Here is a 17636-nt window from a genome sequence, read left to right on the forward strand (position 1 = left end):
AAACGGAATAAATAGAAACCATCCAGGAGTCAGTCATAAAGTGATACTTGACCTTACCGGATGTAAAAGGAAGCAAAACGGAACTGTTTCTCATTCGAAATATCTCGAGCTTACTTTTACACAACAAACTTTCATTTTTATTGAATCTCCCACGAACCCTTGCATTCTTCTACGTATATCTATCGAGCTTTGTTGATATATTTCAGAACTAAATATAGCTGAAATCTATTACAGGTTTAAACTCACAGTTTGATTACTACGAGGACTATCTACTGAATAATCCATTGAGGATTCCTTTTGATGGGTTTTGACTTTGACCATTTAGATCAAACTGTTTTGGACCGTTGTTTTTTGGCTAGCCCTAGATAAAGACCTTAAAAAATACATTCTAAAGATAATTACCCTGTCGATTCTTCATTTGTTAGCATAGTGACAGCGGCCATTGCAGCGTTGGTAGCGTAAAATCACTTGTACTAATTGGAAGTCATGCGGACCATTTTTCTTTCGGGTTTGGCGGCGACAGGAACGGCTGGTACGAGACTGCAACTAACCCGGACTAGGAAACCTCGGCTTGGGCATTCACCAACTTACATAACAACTACGTTTCGGCACTGTGGTAGTAATAACAACATCAAATAACAAACAGCAGCACTGCAACACCTACGACTGGCGCTCTACAAAATTGCTACTTTTATAAAAGTAATAACTATTACTACCATTTATTAGAACTGAGCCAAGGTTACGGGGTACCACTGCGGTGTCAGATCGCAACATTTTCGTCACAATAGCCGAAAAACAATAAAAAAACAAAAAGGACAGCGATCAAACCAAGAAGACGAGGTGAACGACCGTTGAAAGCTTCTAACTTCTTGACTCCTCAACTTCTTCTCTCTTCTTATAATAACACTTTCGGCCAGCAGCGATTGGTATAGGTAGGTAGATGGTGCCACAACGACAAAACGAATGCACACTCTCCGGTTGCTAGCGTAGCCTATTCCGGGAATAGGACGATATCAGGACCCACGGAGACCGACAACTTCTAAGAACGGTCACGAATTTTTCAAACGGAACCAACACCGCCAAACTCCCTGCTCTTTCACATACAAAATCACTCGTGTGATTTTATGGGAAAGGAACGTCGATGAGGTTTTCTGTCTCGGCCAACTTTGGCGAGCAAGGCAGAAAAGGTAGCTCCGGTGGCGGTCACCATCTCTGCGCATGTCTGCGATTACAGTTAAGTCAGTTCATGGTAAGACGAGTGGGCAAGCGTCAATTCCATCCTTAAGTCGTTTAAACAAATTTCAAAAATCAAAATGGAGAACGCGTCGTCAGTTAAAGGAAATTGGTCTTAAAAGGTTAGGAGACGATCAGTTCCTTTCTTCTTGCTAGCATACTTATAAGTACAGTGGAATTCGTTTATTATGGGTCCGCCTATATCGAGCAATCGCTTAATACGAAGTAATTGCAGTTTTAAGTTTGGTTTCCATATTAAATTCTCTATAGGAAAGTTTGGATATAATGACTATCCATATCGTTTATTATGAATGATTTTCACGAAATCATATCCGGCTATAGTGACCCAAATGATTAATGATAACATTTTTTTGACCCTTCTTATGTTTATTGATATTACAATTAATCGTTCAATTTGTAATTTTTCTCTCTATTAAACTAAATAACTAACCAAAATAGAGTTTCTAAGATTATGCTTAGTATGACGTGTTTGTCATTTCCCTTCTATGTCATTAGCGGATTCTACTGCGTTTTATGTGGCTGCAGTATTAGTAAACATCGATTAATTTGCATGGAAATTCAAGTGTACAATAACGAAAAGCGTTTTATTTCTTCAGCAAATTGAGTATTGCGTTTTATCCCAAAATCAGCACCCGAATTATTACGAGAAACAGGAAAATCGCTTCTGGTTTGGGAACGACAACGCGGAATTTACCCGTTTTTGAAACCCACGACAAGTTGATTTGAGGTGTTCCTACGTAAAAGCTGCATGCAAAAACAACCTCTATTACCTGCAGTAGTAGTATACATATAATAATAATAAAACATAGGTGAACCAAGTTTCTAAACGGAAATACTTAGGTTACTTTATAACAAACACATGGATATTTTGTATGAAACGAGGCGAAATAATGCACTTACGGTTACGTATCAAACATGCATGTGAAACTTGCAAAATAAGAATTAAACAAACCTAAAACTGACTAATGTTCCCCTTAGAACACTGACAGTAACGTAAAAAAATATCTTTTTTGTAGCAATAAATGCTACAAACATTTAATAACATAATTGTTATAGTTTTAATCTTGATTATCGTAAATTGCAATAAATAATGTCCTTGACGAATAGCATTTGTTTTCTTTTCATATAACAGCCAATAAAACATGTGGGAGTCCATCATGTATCAAGTTACATAAAAAAAAACTGTAATAACACTATATACAGTCTTGTATATTATATACAAGCGGGTGTACATATGTTATGTTTATTGGCATGTACAGTAGAAAGTGAATCTTGATTAGCGAAGACACACAACTTTCAATTTCACTCAATTCATTACGCAGAAGCACAAGAATTTTTTAATAATAAGGAAAGTATAGTTTGGATTTTCTCAGGTATTTAACAGTTACAAGTAGTTACATGGTACCTACTGGCCATACGAGTTGTAGTGTCGTCTTATAGACATTTCCTTTACGATTTTAGTATATATTTGTATAACATTAAAGGGTGGCATAACCTTTCGACAAGCTACCGGAAAATTCATTCAAACACCTTCAGCTATCTTTCTCTAAGTTTAATAAATGCAATTTAAAGTGTACGTGATACTTTTAATTTACAAGTAGACGAGGTTGATGTCCACCAAATCGTACATATTCGCTAGTCTGACATAAAAAGTAAAAAAGATTGATAAGCGTTCTTACCGCCAAAAGTTTTCCAAGCTTTCGATGATATTTCTCGTTTTTCCGCCGGCTGTACTAAATTTCATGACTGCATCAAAAGCACAACTACTACTACTCATAACTAAATAAGTAACACACGATGACAACTTATTACCTAGGCACTGTAACGTAATAAGGACCTTCAGGACCTACCTTTTCTTGCAAAATTGCATACTAATTATTTGTGTGGATGTACCAAACACGTTTCATCACCACGTGTCAGTTAAACAACTTAATTAAAACGTGTATTACGTACTAATTACGAAAAAGGAAAAATGAACTGATATGAAAATGAAGGGATAGATTTGCAGGGGCAAAACATTAGTATGCAGTATTAGCGTCTAGCAAGGAGGAGTTAGAGATAGCTTTAAATAATGTGGAAGCGGTATTGACAAAACAATATTGTATTGTATGAGAATAAATAAGAGTAAAACAAAAATACTGGGATGCAAGGGAAGCAAAAGTAGCGAATATAAAGGTAGGAGACGAAAGATTAGAAGAAGTGGCTGATTTTAGGTATCTAGGAAGTTAGGATGGAAGGAGTAGTAGGGATATAAAGCAGAGGATAGCACAGGGTCGAGTCGCCTTCAAAAAAAAGAAGTCACTTCTATGCTCGCGAACGGTTAATTTAGAAATTCGATAAAAATTGTTAAAGGTGTATGTTTGGAACGCGGAGTTGTACGGGTGTGAAACATGGACGGTGGGCGCGGCGGAAAAGAAAAGGTTAGAAGCGTTCGAAATGTAGTGTGAATGATGAGGATACCGTGGATAGAGAAGGTTAGAAATGAAGAAGTATTAGAAAAAATACGAGAACAGAGGACTCAATGGAAGTCAATAAGAAATAGAGGAGATAGGTTGGTAGGACATCTTCTCAGTCATGAAGGTCTAGTCAGAGACATATTAGAGACAGAAACAGGAGTTAGGAGGGGTAGAGGTAGACCTAGATTAGATTACTGTTCGCAAATAGTTAAGGATGTGGGATGTTCTAGTTTTAGGGAAATGCGAAGATTAGCTCAGGATAGGAAACAGTGGAGATGCGTGTCCAACCAGTCTTAGGATTGACGACCTTCTGTTGATGATGAAAATAAAAAACTTTTATTTATTAGGTATTTTTATGGTTGGTCAACTACCTAATGAAGGATGGTGTCCAGGGGAGGGGATCATGAGGTTTTTCGGTTCGTCACCAAAATTAAATTTTGCTTATATAGATATATTTTTTTGAAACAAATTTCTGGCTCTGTTTCATTCGATAGTATGAAGAAGAAAATGAATGAAAATTCCAAGAGATGTTACGCCCAATAAGAAATAATAAGTAAAAGGACTTACATCAGCTTTCGTTCCTGTTCTCTCCGGACCATTTCATCTCGATACAAAACGTCAAGGATAATCTGCCTCTCTGTGATAGACATTCGCTGGGCTTCCTGAGACACAGCGTTTACTAGGGAATGAAGACATCCTGGGTCCGAACAGCACTCGCACATCACATTGAAATCCTTACATAGTCCTACCCATGGGTTTTTTACTGGAACAAACAAAAATCACATCATCATTTCACAAATCTTTAATGATGAATCAATTACTTCACGATAAAACAATCATTTCTTCTATTCTTGAATAAACATGATAAATATTATCTTGAAAATTATACAATTAATATATCATTTTGGTTTTATTTTGTTGACGTTAAATTTAGGGAACAATAAGTGGGACACATATACTAAAAGTCTTCATGGGATGCTGATGTAATTTATTAATTTTATTTATTAGTTTGGATAGAGAAAACTCTTTTAATTTTAAATTTGAAAATCATGTTTGTTTTTGAGAATTTGAAATGAATTTTAATTCAATTTGTGACACCCTAGGTACCTCTCAGCTGCAGTGCAGAACCTTCAACCCCATTCGACGGCGATTTCTTTCTTTTCTCACAAAAAAAAAGATCAATCTCACATATCTCGTTCAAGAAAATCCGGTCAAAAGATCACACACGTCCGATTCAATTAAAAATTAATTGTAACATAAGCACGGCGTCGGTTTTCCGTGAGACGCATCGACGAGTCATCTGCAGACTGAAACTCAGAAATTCGACCTAAAACTACCCCGCGAATAACGTTCCACCACCTGTTTTCCTAACATGAGGTTGCTATAACAACGATCAAACACACTCTCTCTTGCAACAAGTTGATTCACTTTGCCACACAGACATGAAGATAAATTGGCTTAATGGAAAACACGGAGGAAATGATATTGTCAACATGGAAGACACATTCAATGGAAACACAAACGAACGTCTAGATTTCCGACCAAAAGGGAACAAAGCCTTTGACGAAGCAAAACCTTCATGGCAGGCGCATCCACCAAAATTCAATACACAATAAATATCTATTTTGTTTCTTACCATTCCACGTGTTAATTAAACGCTTATTTTAATTAACATTCTTATTTTATTTACATTCGCATGCTGATTCCCTCTTGAGGATGCTCTCGTGATTAATTTAATTTTAATTACACTTACCCCAAACGAACATGGTAAACACATTGCAATTGATCATATTATGACATGAGATGCCGCAAGTAATTACTGGGCGATTTTCTGGCATAATTACAAAGGAAAATTACGCAAGCAAAAGGCTTTGTAGTGTTGCTTTCATTATAAATCTACTTGAACTTGTACGTAGCAACAAATTTTGCTCAATTCCTTTTTGTTGTTCGTTTTAATACAATAATATTAGTAAAATCATAATCTACACAGGAAAAGACGTTTATCCTTCATTCCTAATTGCGTTTTACCCAGGAAACGGATGTTAAAAGGAGTTACGAATATGTAAACTGATAAGAAATAATATATGTAGGTATATCCAAAGGTTACCGAAAATGAGTAAATTAATAGAATTGCAATTGATTATAAGGCTATTAAAGCATTTATTTTAATTAATTTAACCAATTTCTAACTAAAGACGTTTTTGAAAATTCAAAAAGTTTTTTGAAAGTTTGAGTTTTGGCGGGGCACTGTTGTCAAATGTACTCTTAAATGTTCTACCTGCTATATTTTCTTTTATTTTACTATTTCAGTTCATCAACAACTCGCTCGTGAGAACCATTTCATCAATACACTAATTGGAATAAATGCCATAAAAATAATACTACTATTTAAACGTTTCTTAATAAATTATTGTATATTTGTAATGATACATAACAAAAATTCGACAACGGTGGAGCTGTATGCTTCAGCCATTCGATAAATAAAGACAGACTTATGCGAGTAGTGCAGAATAGTATGAGTTCATGAATGAATGTGTTTCTGTCTCTATCTTTTTTCGTATACCGTAATATTTTTTGTGTCATAATATTGAAATATGTAAATCGTGTTGTATTAAGTGATATCATATGGGCTTGGTGTGTAAATAGTAAATAATGTATTAATTAATTAAGAAGATGGGTAAGTGAGGTACATTTGTTTAAAATTCATTTTCGAATGCACTTTTTCATTGTAGAGGTTATCGTGGAACATAACTACACAGCTAAAGAACCTGATGAACTCACAATAAAAAAGGGTGATATTATCCAAGATGTGATAAAGAAACCAGGTGGTTGGTGGGAAGGTGTTTTGAGAGATAAGAGGGGCATGTTTCCTGACAATTTTGTTCGGCCACTTGACCCAGGTGTCACCTATAGGAACAAGAAGGATGTCGTCAGAATCCGTCAGTGTAGAGTAGTGTTTAGTTATAAGCAAGATCACGACGACGAACTTAGTTTAAATGTGGGTGATGTAATAAATATATTAGGTGAAGAGGAAGAAGGATGGTGGAAAGGCGTGCTGAATGGAAAAGTGGGTGTTTTCCCTTCAAATTTCGTCCAAGAAATAACCCCTTCAATACCTGTTAGTAGGGCTAGCAGTAAAGAAAACTTGGGACCAGTAGGATGGTCTGTGGACAGTTCTGAGACTCCTGTAGTGCAACCAAAACCAGGTATGTAATAATCGATTCACCTAAATTTATAGAAAATAAATAGTATCTAAATATTACTAAGCTGTATTTGTAAACAGAATGACAAGCAAAGGTCAGACACTTTAATTACATTTTAAATTTAATCATAGTTTCCAAAAAGAGAATGCTGATCATTAGGTCATTACCTCATTAGCAAAGGAAAGTTAATCCTATGTAGTTGTAAACATTAAAGTTAACTCTATTTCTTTTATATGTTAGTCACGTTTTATTTTTAGGTATGATATCTATGTTGTAACAAATTTGTTAAATAAAACAGCCATTATTCACAATTGATATTCCTCATTGAAATATTTGCTTGCTTTTGTTAACATCCTAAAAAGGTACATAAAGATTAAATATGTTTTATTATCTTTTCAGTAAAAACTATATGCCAAGTAAAATATTCCTACACTGCGGAAGATGAGGATGAACTTACTTTAAATGAGGGCGATTTAGTGACTTTAATAAGCAAAGAAGGTCAAGATCCTGGATGGTGGAAGGGGGAACTTAATGGGAAGATTGGAGTATTTCCTGACAATTTTGTAGTTGTTCTGACACCAGAAGAATACAGCCATTTGCAAAAGAGGGAAGAATATTGCAACCAGCAGAAGAAAAGTGAACTTCACAAGTCCGAAATAAACCCCAAAAAGGTTCTGAATGTTTTTTTCTCTTCTATTATCAAAATAATTGTTGTATTTGTTATAGGCTAGTGATGATGATGTTAAAAATGTCCCACCAGGGGAAGAAAGGACAGATAGCGACCCTGTTGCACGAATACCACCCCCAGTCCCTAGCAAAAAGCCTTCTATTTCGTTAAAGAAGTCCCCTTCGGGGTCTGGAGCACAGGGTATCTTCTCTGGTCTACGTAAGAAGATTGTGGATGCAGTAGACGGTGCCACGTCCAGCAAACTGAGTTCCAAGTCCTTAGAAAGCAAGGAACCCCCCAAACCGAGTCCTACGAACGAGAACGCTTTCGACCAAGTTGTCAGGACTCCCATGCTACAAGACGTACGAGCAACTCGTGCCAAAGGCCCTGGTAAAATACACCCTTCACCAATTATTTTATTTTTTTTGCTAAATTGTAGTTTCCTTTCAGATCGTAGGCCCCCAAGTGTAGTAACAAAAGAGGGCGAAGCAGGAATCACAAATGGCTTTCCTAACGACCAGTCGAACCCCTTAGACGAGCTGACAGAAAATAACACCTCTTTGGAACACTCTGAGGAAGCAGCGCCCCGTTTACGAGACCAATTCAAAGTACCGTGGCTGGAAGAGATGAAACTTAACCAGGCCAAAAGGTCATCCACTTCACCCAAGCAGGAGCACAACAACAGGCCCAAAGATAAGCAGTTGGCAACCCCTGAAAACGACGAAAAAACGGACAAACCCGAGAAAGAAGAGGCTGCGAAACCTCTGGTTGAATCACCCAGACCTGCTGCAAAGCCTAAAACATCATCTACAGAGATGGATAACGTAGTGATACGCAAAATGGCCCCCATGCCAGGCGGTGTAACGCCACCCACAAGACCCAAAACGATCCACACCGTTCCAGAGACCAAGCCGACCAAACTTACCCCTAGTCCCATACTGAACAAAGTGTCGCCTCCCCCTAAACCACGAGTCCTAGAAAAAGTAAAAGACGATATCGGAGTGTCAAGTGAAACCTCCAATTATAGTATTCATCATGTAAAACCGTCGTCTTTTCGATCGAACGACTTGGGTCGATTATCTAATTCGATCGATCAAAGCAAAGGTTCGGGTGATCACGAAGGTATGTCGTCGATTTCGGACAAGCTCTACGTGGAACTTCTCGACAGGATAAAGAAATTAGAGGAGAAAAATGCTGAACACGAGACAGCCATAGAGGAGCTCAGGGCCAAGCTACAACTCGAGACGGACATGCGCATAATGCTCCAGGCTGAGCTTGAAAAGGTGAGCGACTCCATCTTGCACGTTTAAACAACGCTTAAGTAACTTAATGTAAATTTTTAAAGACTTATAGGGCGTTAACAAAATTGTGTACTTACGCAACGAGTTATTATTATCTTTTTATATAATTTTCTGGTAAGTATAGGTACCAATTCATCTGCTGCAGCATTAATTATTGTTTCGTCATTACTGCCTGTCTCTGCTTTTTGGTTTTTGATAGTTTACATATAATAACACGATAGAAAAAAAGGGAAAATAAAACAATATTACTAGAAAATGAAAGGCAGTCGAAATTTGTAATTTTTAATTGAACAGTTAAATATATATTATACTTTTGAACTGAAATTGGACATCGAATTTTTACTCTAATAATTGCAGCTTCGTTTCTGGGTTGCTTTTGTTATTTTCTTTTTTGGTTGTGATTCTTGTACAATTACAACGTTATGGTGTGCATTAAAAACATTTTTTACCTACAATTAAGTATTTTTGTGCATTTATTATAATTACTTACTATTATATTAATTGTTACCTAATCATTTCTATGTTTTGTTGCTATTTTTTTATATATACTTATATGAATGTGTTATTAAAGGTTTTTTATATTTACATACGATAGCAGACTGAAATTTTTATTTTACAATGTATGTTTTTTTAAAGTTTTTCAAAAGAGGCAAAACAACGACAGTTTTTTATCGTTTCTAAGGGGATGTTTTTTCGGGGTGTTGCCAAGGTAATGTAGTGGTAATTACTTCATTGTCAAACTTGTTGTGGATGGCATTTTTGAGAGATAAGTAAGAAGGCAATTTTCAAAAATGTCTTCAGAATTACTCGAACGTGAAGAAGAATATAGAAAATTAAATGAAAAGCTAGAGCTACGATCGAAAGAAATACTAAAAGAATTCGAAAATGTGTTAAAAAAGCAGGACGATATCCTGCAAGAAGCTTCCCTAAAGGCACAAGACGATATTTTCGATTCTTTCTTGAATAAAAAAGTTCGTTCGAAGATAAACTTGGAAAATGACGTGGAAATTGATCCTAATTTGGTCCCAAAAAGTGTCGACGAAATGGGTGCCAAAGGAATGAGCCAATTTTACAAAACGAAGATAAAAACTATGCAAAACAGCTACGAAAAACTACAAATAGAGTACAAAATGAAAAGCGACGAACTTCGTAACACATTAGCTGAAAATAAACGATTGATTGAAGAAAAGGAGAGATGGTTTACTATGAATAACGCCAGTAAAAGTCAAGTAAACAAATTAGAAAACCAAATGTCCACATTAAACTCCAAGCTGCAGGCGAAAGAATCCGAAAATTTGTCGTTAAAAAAAGAAGTGGAGCAATTAAAAAAGGAACTTCGAAACGTGTCCCAAAATTCATCTGGCAACGAGGTCAAAATAAACAGACTGTTAGAGGAGAATGAAAAATTAAAAACAGCCATACAAAATTCAAAAAAAGAGGAGGCAGATTTGAAGATGCAACATCGAAAACATATAGACCAAATGACATCAGTAATTAAAGGGTTGGAAAAACAGAAACTGGACGTGGTCGCAGGCTTTAAAAAACAAATGTTACTCGTTGACAATTTGAAGAGACAAAAGGCCCTTTACGAGACTCAAAAATTTTCCGAAATAGCGGACAAAGATTTCATGAAAATATTAGACTGGAATAGAAGCCAGTAAAAACATTCCACAAAAAATAAAAGTTCTGCCTCTTTTGATAAAACGTTATCGTTTCTTTAGTTGCGGTACTTAATAATTATTATTATTAACACGATAAAAATTTAGTGTTAACTGATTAATTAATTATATGTACAAGGCAGGATCGTGTACATTGAATAAAAAAGAAATAGATTGGGCCAAAGTAGTCTTTAAACTTTAGATCACCTAAGCAGCCCAAAAAGTATTAATTCGCATCTTATTAACTATGTAATGCAACAGTAATTATTACTCATTACCACGCTTGCAAGTAATTCTAAACACAAACGAAGTATTAGCTGCTGTAAAATTATTTTCTAATTTCTCACCCACCCCCCTACCCCCCAACAACATTCCATATAGACATATAAGCAGGTGTACCTATTAATTATAAAATATAATTTATTTTACTGTATTGGTGTAATTTTTGTATTAAACTTTACACGGCGAAAAGAATATTTTACTGTGCGTTTGCTATTGCAAAGTATTGTAGTGTAAATAATTATAAATACATAATGATTATAAACTGAATAAATATTTTACAGTTGTTACCGAGTTTTATTTATTAAATGGCCAAAATTGGTCCAAGTTTCTTATCTGAAGTAAATTAAAAATTAAAAAAAGAGGTAGGACAAGAGGTAAGTAATACTTAATTATTATCAAACATTGATGACGAAAAATTAATAATTGACTTCGATAACTCTGTGACATACTAGGTATGTTTTGTGGCTGTTGCTGCTGTTACATCTTATAGGTTAGTGGTAAAAATACTGATGCCTTTAGTCACGAGTTCGGGTTCGATTCCCGACGAGGGTGTAACACAAACAACGACTTTTTTCTCATTAACTTGAGGTAATCTCTGTAGTGGAAACAAATTGAGTCGATTCCACATTAATGTTTGATAATTATTAATATTAAAAGGTAATAATTGTGAGTAGCAGTAGTAGTAGTATATTATACCAGAAAAAAGGGCCTCAAGTGATAATGAAAATGGCCAAAATAGCCGAAAGAACTTATAAAAACAGTGAAACACAACGCAATAGGAGATGTCAGAGGTAGACAAATAAATAATAAAAAAATGTTACAAAACAGATATTGTAATGGTGTAACCGTACACTTACGAGTAAGTACAATTAAAACTTAAATATTTAGTCCTAGAAATAAAAAAGATTATTTACTCTTACACTACACACTTAATACTGTATAAAAAGATTGAATTCCGTGGATACGTTTTATTCTGTTTTCATTTTCATTTCGACAAATCCAGAATCCGATTCTATGGAATCCAGCCTGGCATTTCTACAACTCTGATGAGGGTTCGTTGAATCAGTGATCGAGTACCCTTCTTCTTTTACCTCATTCGTCAAGGTAGAAGAGGATGATTCATCATCTAATCCCGTTGATGAACCAGAAGCGTCCATATTGTCATCAGGAGGATTTTCATCTTGTTCGTTTTCGTTTTCACTCTTCGCGTTGTCGGAAACAGTGAATAGATCGTGCAATTCTTTCAAAGTCACTTTGTTTTTCACCCATTTTTCCGTGCACGTGGACGTCGATAAATAAATATTTTCCTCGATGGTATTTTTGATATAAAACTTATGAACAAAGGTAGGTCTGGTTTGGCCTATTCGATGAACCCTCCCAACGGCTTGAAGCTCGTCACCTGGGTTGAGAAGAGGTTCCACAAAAAACACGTGGGTAGCTTCGATAATGTTCAACCCTTTGGAACCCAACTTGATGGGAAGTAGAAGCACCGTGAGGTTTTGATTTGGGTCCTAATAAAGAAAACGATGAAATGGCATCACTAGAAAAAAATACGTAATTAAACTGCATACCTTGAATTTTGCCAATTGGTTCATGTTACATTGTGTACTAAAAAGGTCACAGGTTACGTCGTTTTCTTTGAACGCGTTCTGTATTATTTTCAAGATCGCCGGCCAACTGGAAAATACCAAAATTTTAACTGAACTGTCTTCGGCTTTCAATTTCACAACCAGCTTTACAACTGCTTCTATTTTCGTCGAGTAATTTCCTTTTATTTTAACCAGATCCAGATCTTTGACCGCACTTCCAGATTTAATGTACGAAATGTCTTCAATTTTGTGCTTCTGTCTGCATATGGAACACGAAATCTTTTTCGCAGACGTCTAGAATCAAACAAGAAATGAATAGAAATTACAAATCCTTTCCGTCAAGTTAAACCAATACTTGTTCTAAAAGGATTTGAATACAGTCGAGGCAGTAACAGTGGCCACACGGTAGAACACTCTTGTGTTCCTCCAACGTTGTTTTGCATATGGGACAAGGATCAGGGCCTGCACTGGATTCCTGGTCCCTTCTTAATGTCTCCAAATAGCTGCGGGTCCCTAATGATTTTTCCAACTCTTGTAATTCTTGATTTGCTTCTCCCTCAAGCACTGCCCTTTGGTAATCCAACTGGAATACGACGATTAATGATATGCAGTAAATATATTTGATTACATTAATACTTCGTGTGGATCCAGCATATGAATGGTTTCTAATTTATTGTCGGTGGTCATTGAGAGTTGCTTTATAATTCGATCTACTTTGGATGTTTTTGGTTTTGATTGATCGTTGCTAGGATCCTTCAGTCTCAGTCTGATTTTGCACATGTCTACTTCGTCTTGGGCGCATATAAGTCGATCCAGGTACGTCCAGAACCTCCGCAACTCTTTGAATTCCTTCTTCATGTTGTCTATTTGACTGCAGAAAAAGTGGCCGTTCTGTAAGAGTTCTTTGTCTGCCTTTTTGGCCTTTCCAAGGAGCAGGAGAGCTTCAAAGGAGCATTAGTGGTGATAAGATATTGTGTTATTCTATATCTACCTTTTAAGACTAATTCGAAAACGGTTGGTTTCCAATTGCCCTTGTTTGATTTGTCTGGATCGTCCAGTTTGGTTGTGTTGAACAGTTTGCTTTCGTAGTCTCTCATTTTGCTGTCCACGTCGCAAACGAGACACTTGCTTTTGCTCTCTCGTTTCCCGCTTTTCTTCTGGGACTTCAGATGACATCCTGCCGCGTACTCGACAAGACCCTGAGCCAGGGTCAATTTGTTGTTCTCTTTCGAGTACGTGTACATCATTTCGAGCAAACTCATCGTTTCGTCTCGTAAATTCATGACATCCTGGCTCCATCGTGTCACTCGGTACAATATCTTTCTCTCATTAGAAAACCTATCAACGAATTAGTGAAGCGTATGAAATAAATTAAAGTCGATCAATTCAATTCTTCCCTTACTCTGAAAATTTATTGAGATCTGCGTTCTCCAACGTGGTCATAATCCTCTTGTTGAGTTCATCGGAGTACTCGTTAACACTTATCCAATCTAGTAAAACAGAATACCAATCTCCTTCCACCAGGGTCTGTTTTTCCTGCAATCTCACCACCGATTCGGTGGCCGAAGCGCTGTCTTTCAATGCGGAGATGGTCTAAAAGAAAAAAGACCTCAAAATCGCGACAAAAACCCCCGTCTTTAAGACCTACTTCCTTGATGTATTTGTCTATGAACTTCTCCTGCAACGCCCGACAATCATTTCGAAGGGTCGAGTCCCTTAAAGTCGGAGCTACATTGGGTTTCATGTCTAGAACATCAGCCAGATTGTGCATGGTATGAATCAGTTGTAATTTGTCAATTGTGGAGCCCTCTGTTTTCTGGCTTTCGCCGTTAAACCTGGCCGCTAATTGTAAAACCTTACGATATTCCTCAACAGCCTGTTCAGGATTATTAAGCAGTAAATATATACCGGCTATACCGTTTATTGCGGAAATGGCAATCCTTAAATGTTCTTCGCTTTCTACATTGTTTTTGTAGATCAGGGCTTCTAATAAATCGTTCATAGAAGCCACTTGTTTCTTTGTAGCTAAGTATCGGCCTCTAACAGCGTTGGGATGTGTACAGGATTGTCTAATTGATAACAGGGGCCCTATAATCTTATAAAAAAAAGACAACAATATGCCCAATTGTTTCGAGAGTATTCCTTACATGTTTTAGATGCCCATCGGGAAGTGAACATATAGGAATATTTAGGTCGTAGGTGCGCAATTTATCTAGAAAATCCTTTGCGCTTAATTCGTGTTCGCGTTTATAAAAATACCTTTCCACAGCTGAAAATTCCGAAGAATAAACCTCGACAGTTTGCTTTGGTATGTTGATCTGTGAACGAAACAAACGAGTCTCGCATCATATACTTTTTTTTTGTTTTAAGATAATCTATTTGAGTACCTGATCTAAAACGTCATTTTTTGCAGTTCGCCATAAAATTTTACTAAGAAACTCGTACATGGGTTGTTTATTACCCGACAGATATGGTAAATATAATAAGTAATCCCAAGCTGCTTTATCATCAAACGGTTCGAACTGCATGTAACTTATTAAACCGTACAAATCTAAAAAAATAGAAGGCCCAATAAGGGAAAGAATTTTGGGAAACTTTCTATTTAAATACCTGAGATATCTTTACAAATGGGGGTACCAGTAACGGCCCACCGATGCACCCCATGAAGTTTCAAAGCCATTTCGGAAACTTTATTACTAGGCAGTTCAACAGTTTGTGCTTCATCAAGACAAACCCGCCACCAGTTCATCCGGGTTATTGGACTTCCCGGGGGCGAATATCTAGGAGTCCTTCTCAATACCGCCGACTTACAAATAAATAAAAAGAAGTACGACAAACGTTACATAATAAAGTATTTTTTTATGAATGATATGCTAGATACCTCTCCTACTTCAGTTGTCCAAAATTCTGTGTGAAGTACACTATAAGTCGTCAGAACGATATCATATTCTTTCAGCTGAGTGGGATAAATTGGTCGTTTATCGTAGTGGAAAACTTTGAGACCCTTGTCTATGTGTTTCGAAATTTCTGTTAGCCACTGATTTACAAGAGCTTTGGGGCATACTATTATTGTACCCTTGCATTCTATATACGGCTAAAATATTACTAAATGTCATAGAATATAATATACAATAAATTCGTGTAACAAAATACGAAAGCAGCTAAATACAAGTTTTTTGGGTGTGTAATTTTAGTTTTCAAATTTTGACAAAATTGTAGGGATTTATGATGAACATTTTATTTGACGAAAATTGTTCTTTTTTATTGAAACCCTTTTAGATCACCAAGCATCGGAAGATAAAAAGACGACTCTTTTGTATTATCGATCTTAACTTTTAAAAACTGGATAAATACGTAGTAATAAATAAATCTTATAATTACTTTCTTTACTATTGTGGAAAAGCTACTAAATTTTGCTTTCAAGTTGAGCGACTTTAGGATATGGAAAGAAATTTGATTGGTTGAACAAGTGGCGCCTAGAACGTGTAGCCAATCGATTTAAAAAAATTGGCGCCACTCTGTGAGGACCGATATTTCCGACGAATCAAGTAATAGACATTGAAATTATTTCATATTAAGTAATTTTTAATAAAAGTATATGCAGGGTACCTGATTTTCCCAACATTGGGCACACCTGTAATCCCCGAATTCTGGCTTGTAATTAAAACAGGAAACATGTTGAAATTTTGAGCAGTCGACACACTGGATGATGTTATCTTCGTTACGATTTCCGCAGATACATTGTACCTTTTTAATGAGCACGGCTTCGGGCTTTTTTATTTTCATATCATTGAGAACACTTTCGTACCAAGTGTGAAGAGCGATATAATTGTTGGACTTTTTCTTCGGGTTTTTCACCCAGTCTTTGGGTACTTTTAGTTTTTTCGGCTTGTCCACATACAATTGTTCTTTTTCGCTGATAGCGTTCTGTAAAGGCTTTCGTCTTTTTCTGGTTTGAGGTGCATTACTTTGCGAAAAGCTTTCTATACAGACCCTTGTGGATGAAGCGCTGGTAGCGTCGTTTTCATTGTATGGATTGAGAAGTATACATGCCAATACTTCAACTGTTTTTCCCAAGCCCATCTCGTCCGCTAATATACCACCCGTTCTTAACGGTGGTATCAATTGAGGTGTATTTTCCACGTAGCAATTCGATTTGTTTAAATATACAGTTTCGCCGCTTTTTAACGTCACCTCCTTATACAAAGGATTCAAATCCAATTTATATCCCTTTTTTGAAGTTTTTTTAAATTGTTCTCTGCTCAGCATCCACCTTACAGCCTCTTGTTGGTAAAGTCTTAATTTAGGAGCCAAGGCTGGATGTTGAACATCTATTTCGCTATTTTCGGGCTGTTTTTTGAACTGTTTCAGTTCTTTATAAAAGTCTTTTATATCACCCGCCGAAGTCGATTTTTCGCCGTTTAGAAGGTCCTTGTTATTTAATTCTATGTCGTATAATAGAGCAAAAGTAGTTCTTGTGATATTTTCGATTACTGGAGTGAAAATCGAAAAGGGTAATTCAGAAAAGTACAAGTCAGCGAAAACTAAGTCAGCCCTTTGTATAAGACGTACAATATATGTTTTGGACCGTATGAGACCCTTTATGTAATTCATGTCTGTTGTCAAATTTATAACAACAAATGTACTGAAATCGAATTCGAGTTTCAACAAATCTAAGTCGTATTCTATTCGACAAGCTCGCCATTTTTTTGGTATGGTGTTGTCTGTTTTACCCAGCCAAATTTCCCCTAAATAATACTCCCTGTTTGCGCCAACATTGTTGTACAAAACGACTCGATTTGAAGTAGTCTTAATATTTTTTTTATAAGGGTTGTCATTTTCACTTACACCGCCGCTGATCTTCTTGGGGGTTCTCTTCGTTCGTCCCATTTCGAAGCACAAGATTACACACTTTCACAAAAACGTAAAGCTCAATTTTTAATGGAAAATGCTAAAATTTGTTATAAGCAATCTCTTACAAAACACAGACATAACCTTCCATCGCGTTCTTATGTCTGTGATTTTATATAAAACACGATTAATTTATACCATAGATGCAGAACAAAAGCAAAAATCAATAATTTTATTCCGGAAGGCAGCTTTGAGCTTTCAGTAGCTGCGAAAATGTAGTAAGCGATAGAAGTGAAAATCGCGATTTTCCATCGCGAAAACTTTCGATGACGTTTATCGCAAAATAGAAATTTAACAAAAACTAAATAGTTTAAA

At 36.2% G+C, this 17636-nt stretch overlaps 4 protein-coding genes across 7 annotated transcripts in view; 2 read left to right on the forward strand and 2 right to left on the reverse strand.

The window, feature by feature from the left end:
• Positions 1–5595, reverse strand: part of LOC108732263 — a 30378-nt gene extending 24783 nt beyond the window's left edge. The window contains exons 1-2 of one of the 4 annotated variants that reach the window (XM_018462954.2): positions 5464–5595; positions 4278–4473 (exon numbers count right to left, since the gene is read on the reverse strand). In XM_018462954.2, coding sequence (XP_018318456.1) covers positions 4278–4473; positions 5464–5548 — 281 coding nt within the window. In that variant the 5' untranslated portion in view covers positions 5549–5595. Of the gene's footprint in view, positions 1–402; positions 1533–4277; positions 4474–4817; positions 5291–5463 lie in introns of those variants that run through there. The other 3 variants (XM_025973874.1, XM_025973876.1, XM_025973875.1) reach the window with 3 other exon arrangements.
• Positions 5596–6212: 617 nt separating this feature from the next.
• LOC108732326 (SH3 domain-containing kinase-binding protein 1-like) lies at positions 6213–9466 on the forward strand. Its single transcript, XM_018463061.2, has 5 exons — positions 6213–6387; positions 6443–6916; positions 7313–7584; positions 7640–7970; positions 8031–9466. The coding sequence occupies exons 1-5, from the start codon at positions 6384–6386 to the stop codon at positions 8888–8890; spliced, it is 1941 nt and encodes a 646-aa protein (XP_018318563.1). The 5' UTR covers positions 6213–6383; the 3' UTR covers positions 8891–9466.
• Positions 9467–9556: 90 nt separating this feature from the next.
• On the forward strand, positions 9557–11081 carry LOC108732330 (testis-expressed protein 9). The gene has a single exon (XM_018463069.2). The coding sequence runs from the start codon at positions 9673–9675 to the stop codon at positions 10540–10542; it is 870 nt and encodes a 289-aa protein (XP_018318571.1). The 5' UTR covers positions 9557–9672; the 3' UTR covers positions 10543–11081.
• A 557-nt stretch (positions 11082–11638) lies between these two features.
• Positions 11639–17612, reverse strand: LOC108732325 (E3 ubiquitin-protein ligase SHPRH). Its single transcript, XM_018463060.2, has 12 exons — positions 16020–17612; positions 15292–15504; positions 15021–15216; positions 14798–14961; positions 14558–14728; positions 14059–14505; positions 13813–14003; positions 13402–13748; positions 13047–13351; positions 12766–12993; positions 12393–12704; positions 11639–12332 (listed from the first exon to the last, which is right to left on the reverse strand). Exons 1-12 carry the CDS (start codon positions 17298–17300, stop codon positions 11790–11792), a joined length of 4398 nt encoding a protein of 1465 aa, XP_018318562.1. The 5' UTR covers positions 17301–17612; the 3' UTR covers positions 11639–11789.
• Between the last annotated feature and the right edge of the window lie 24 nt (positions 17613–17636).

Source organism: Agrilus planipennis, unplaced genomic scaffold, assembly GCF_000699045.2.
Source record: "Agrilus planipennis isolate EAB-ADULT unplaced genomic scaffold, Apla_2.0 scaffold30, whole genome shotgun sequence".
Classification (NCBI taxonomy): Eukaryota; Metazoa; Arthropoda; class Insecta; order Coleoptera; family Buprestidae; genus Agrilus; species Agrilus planipennis.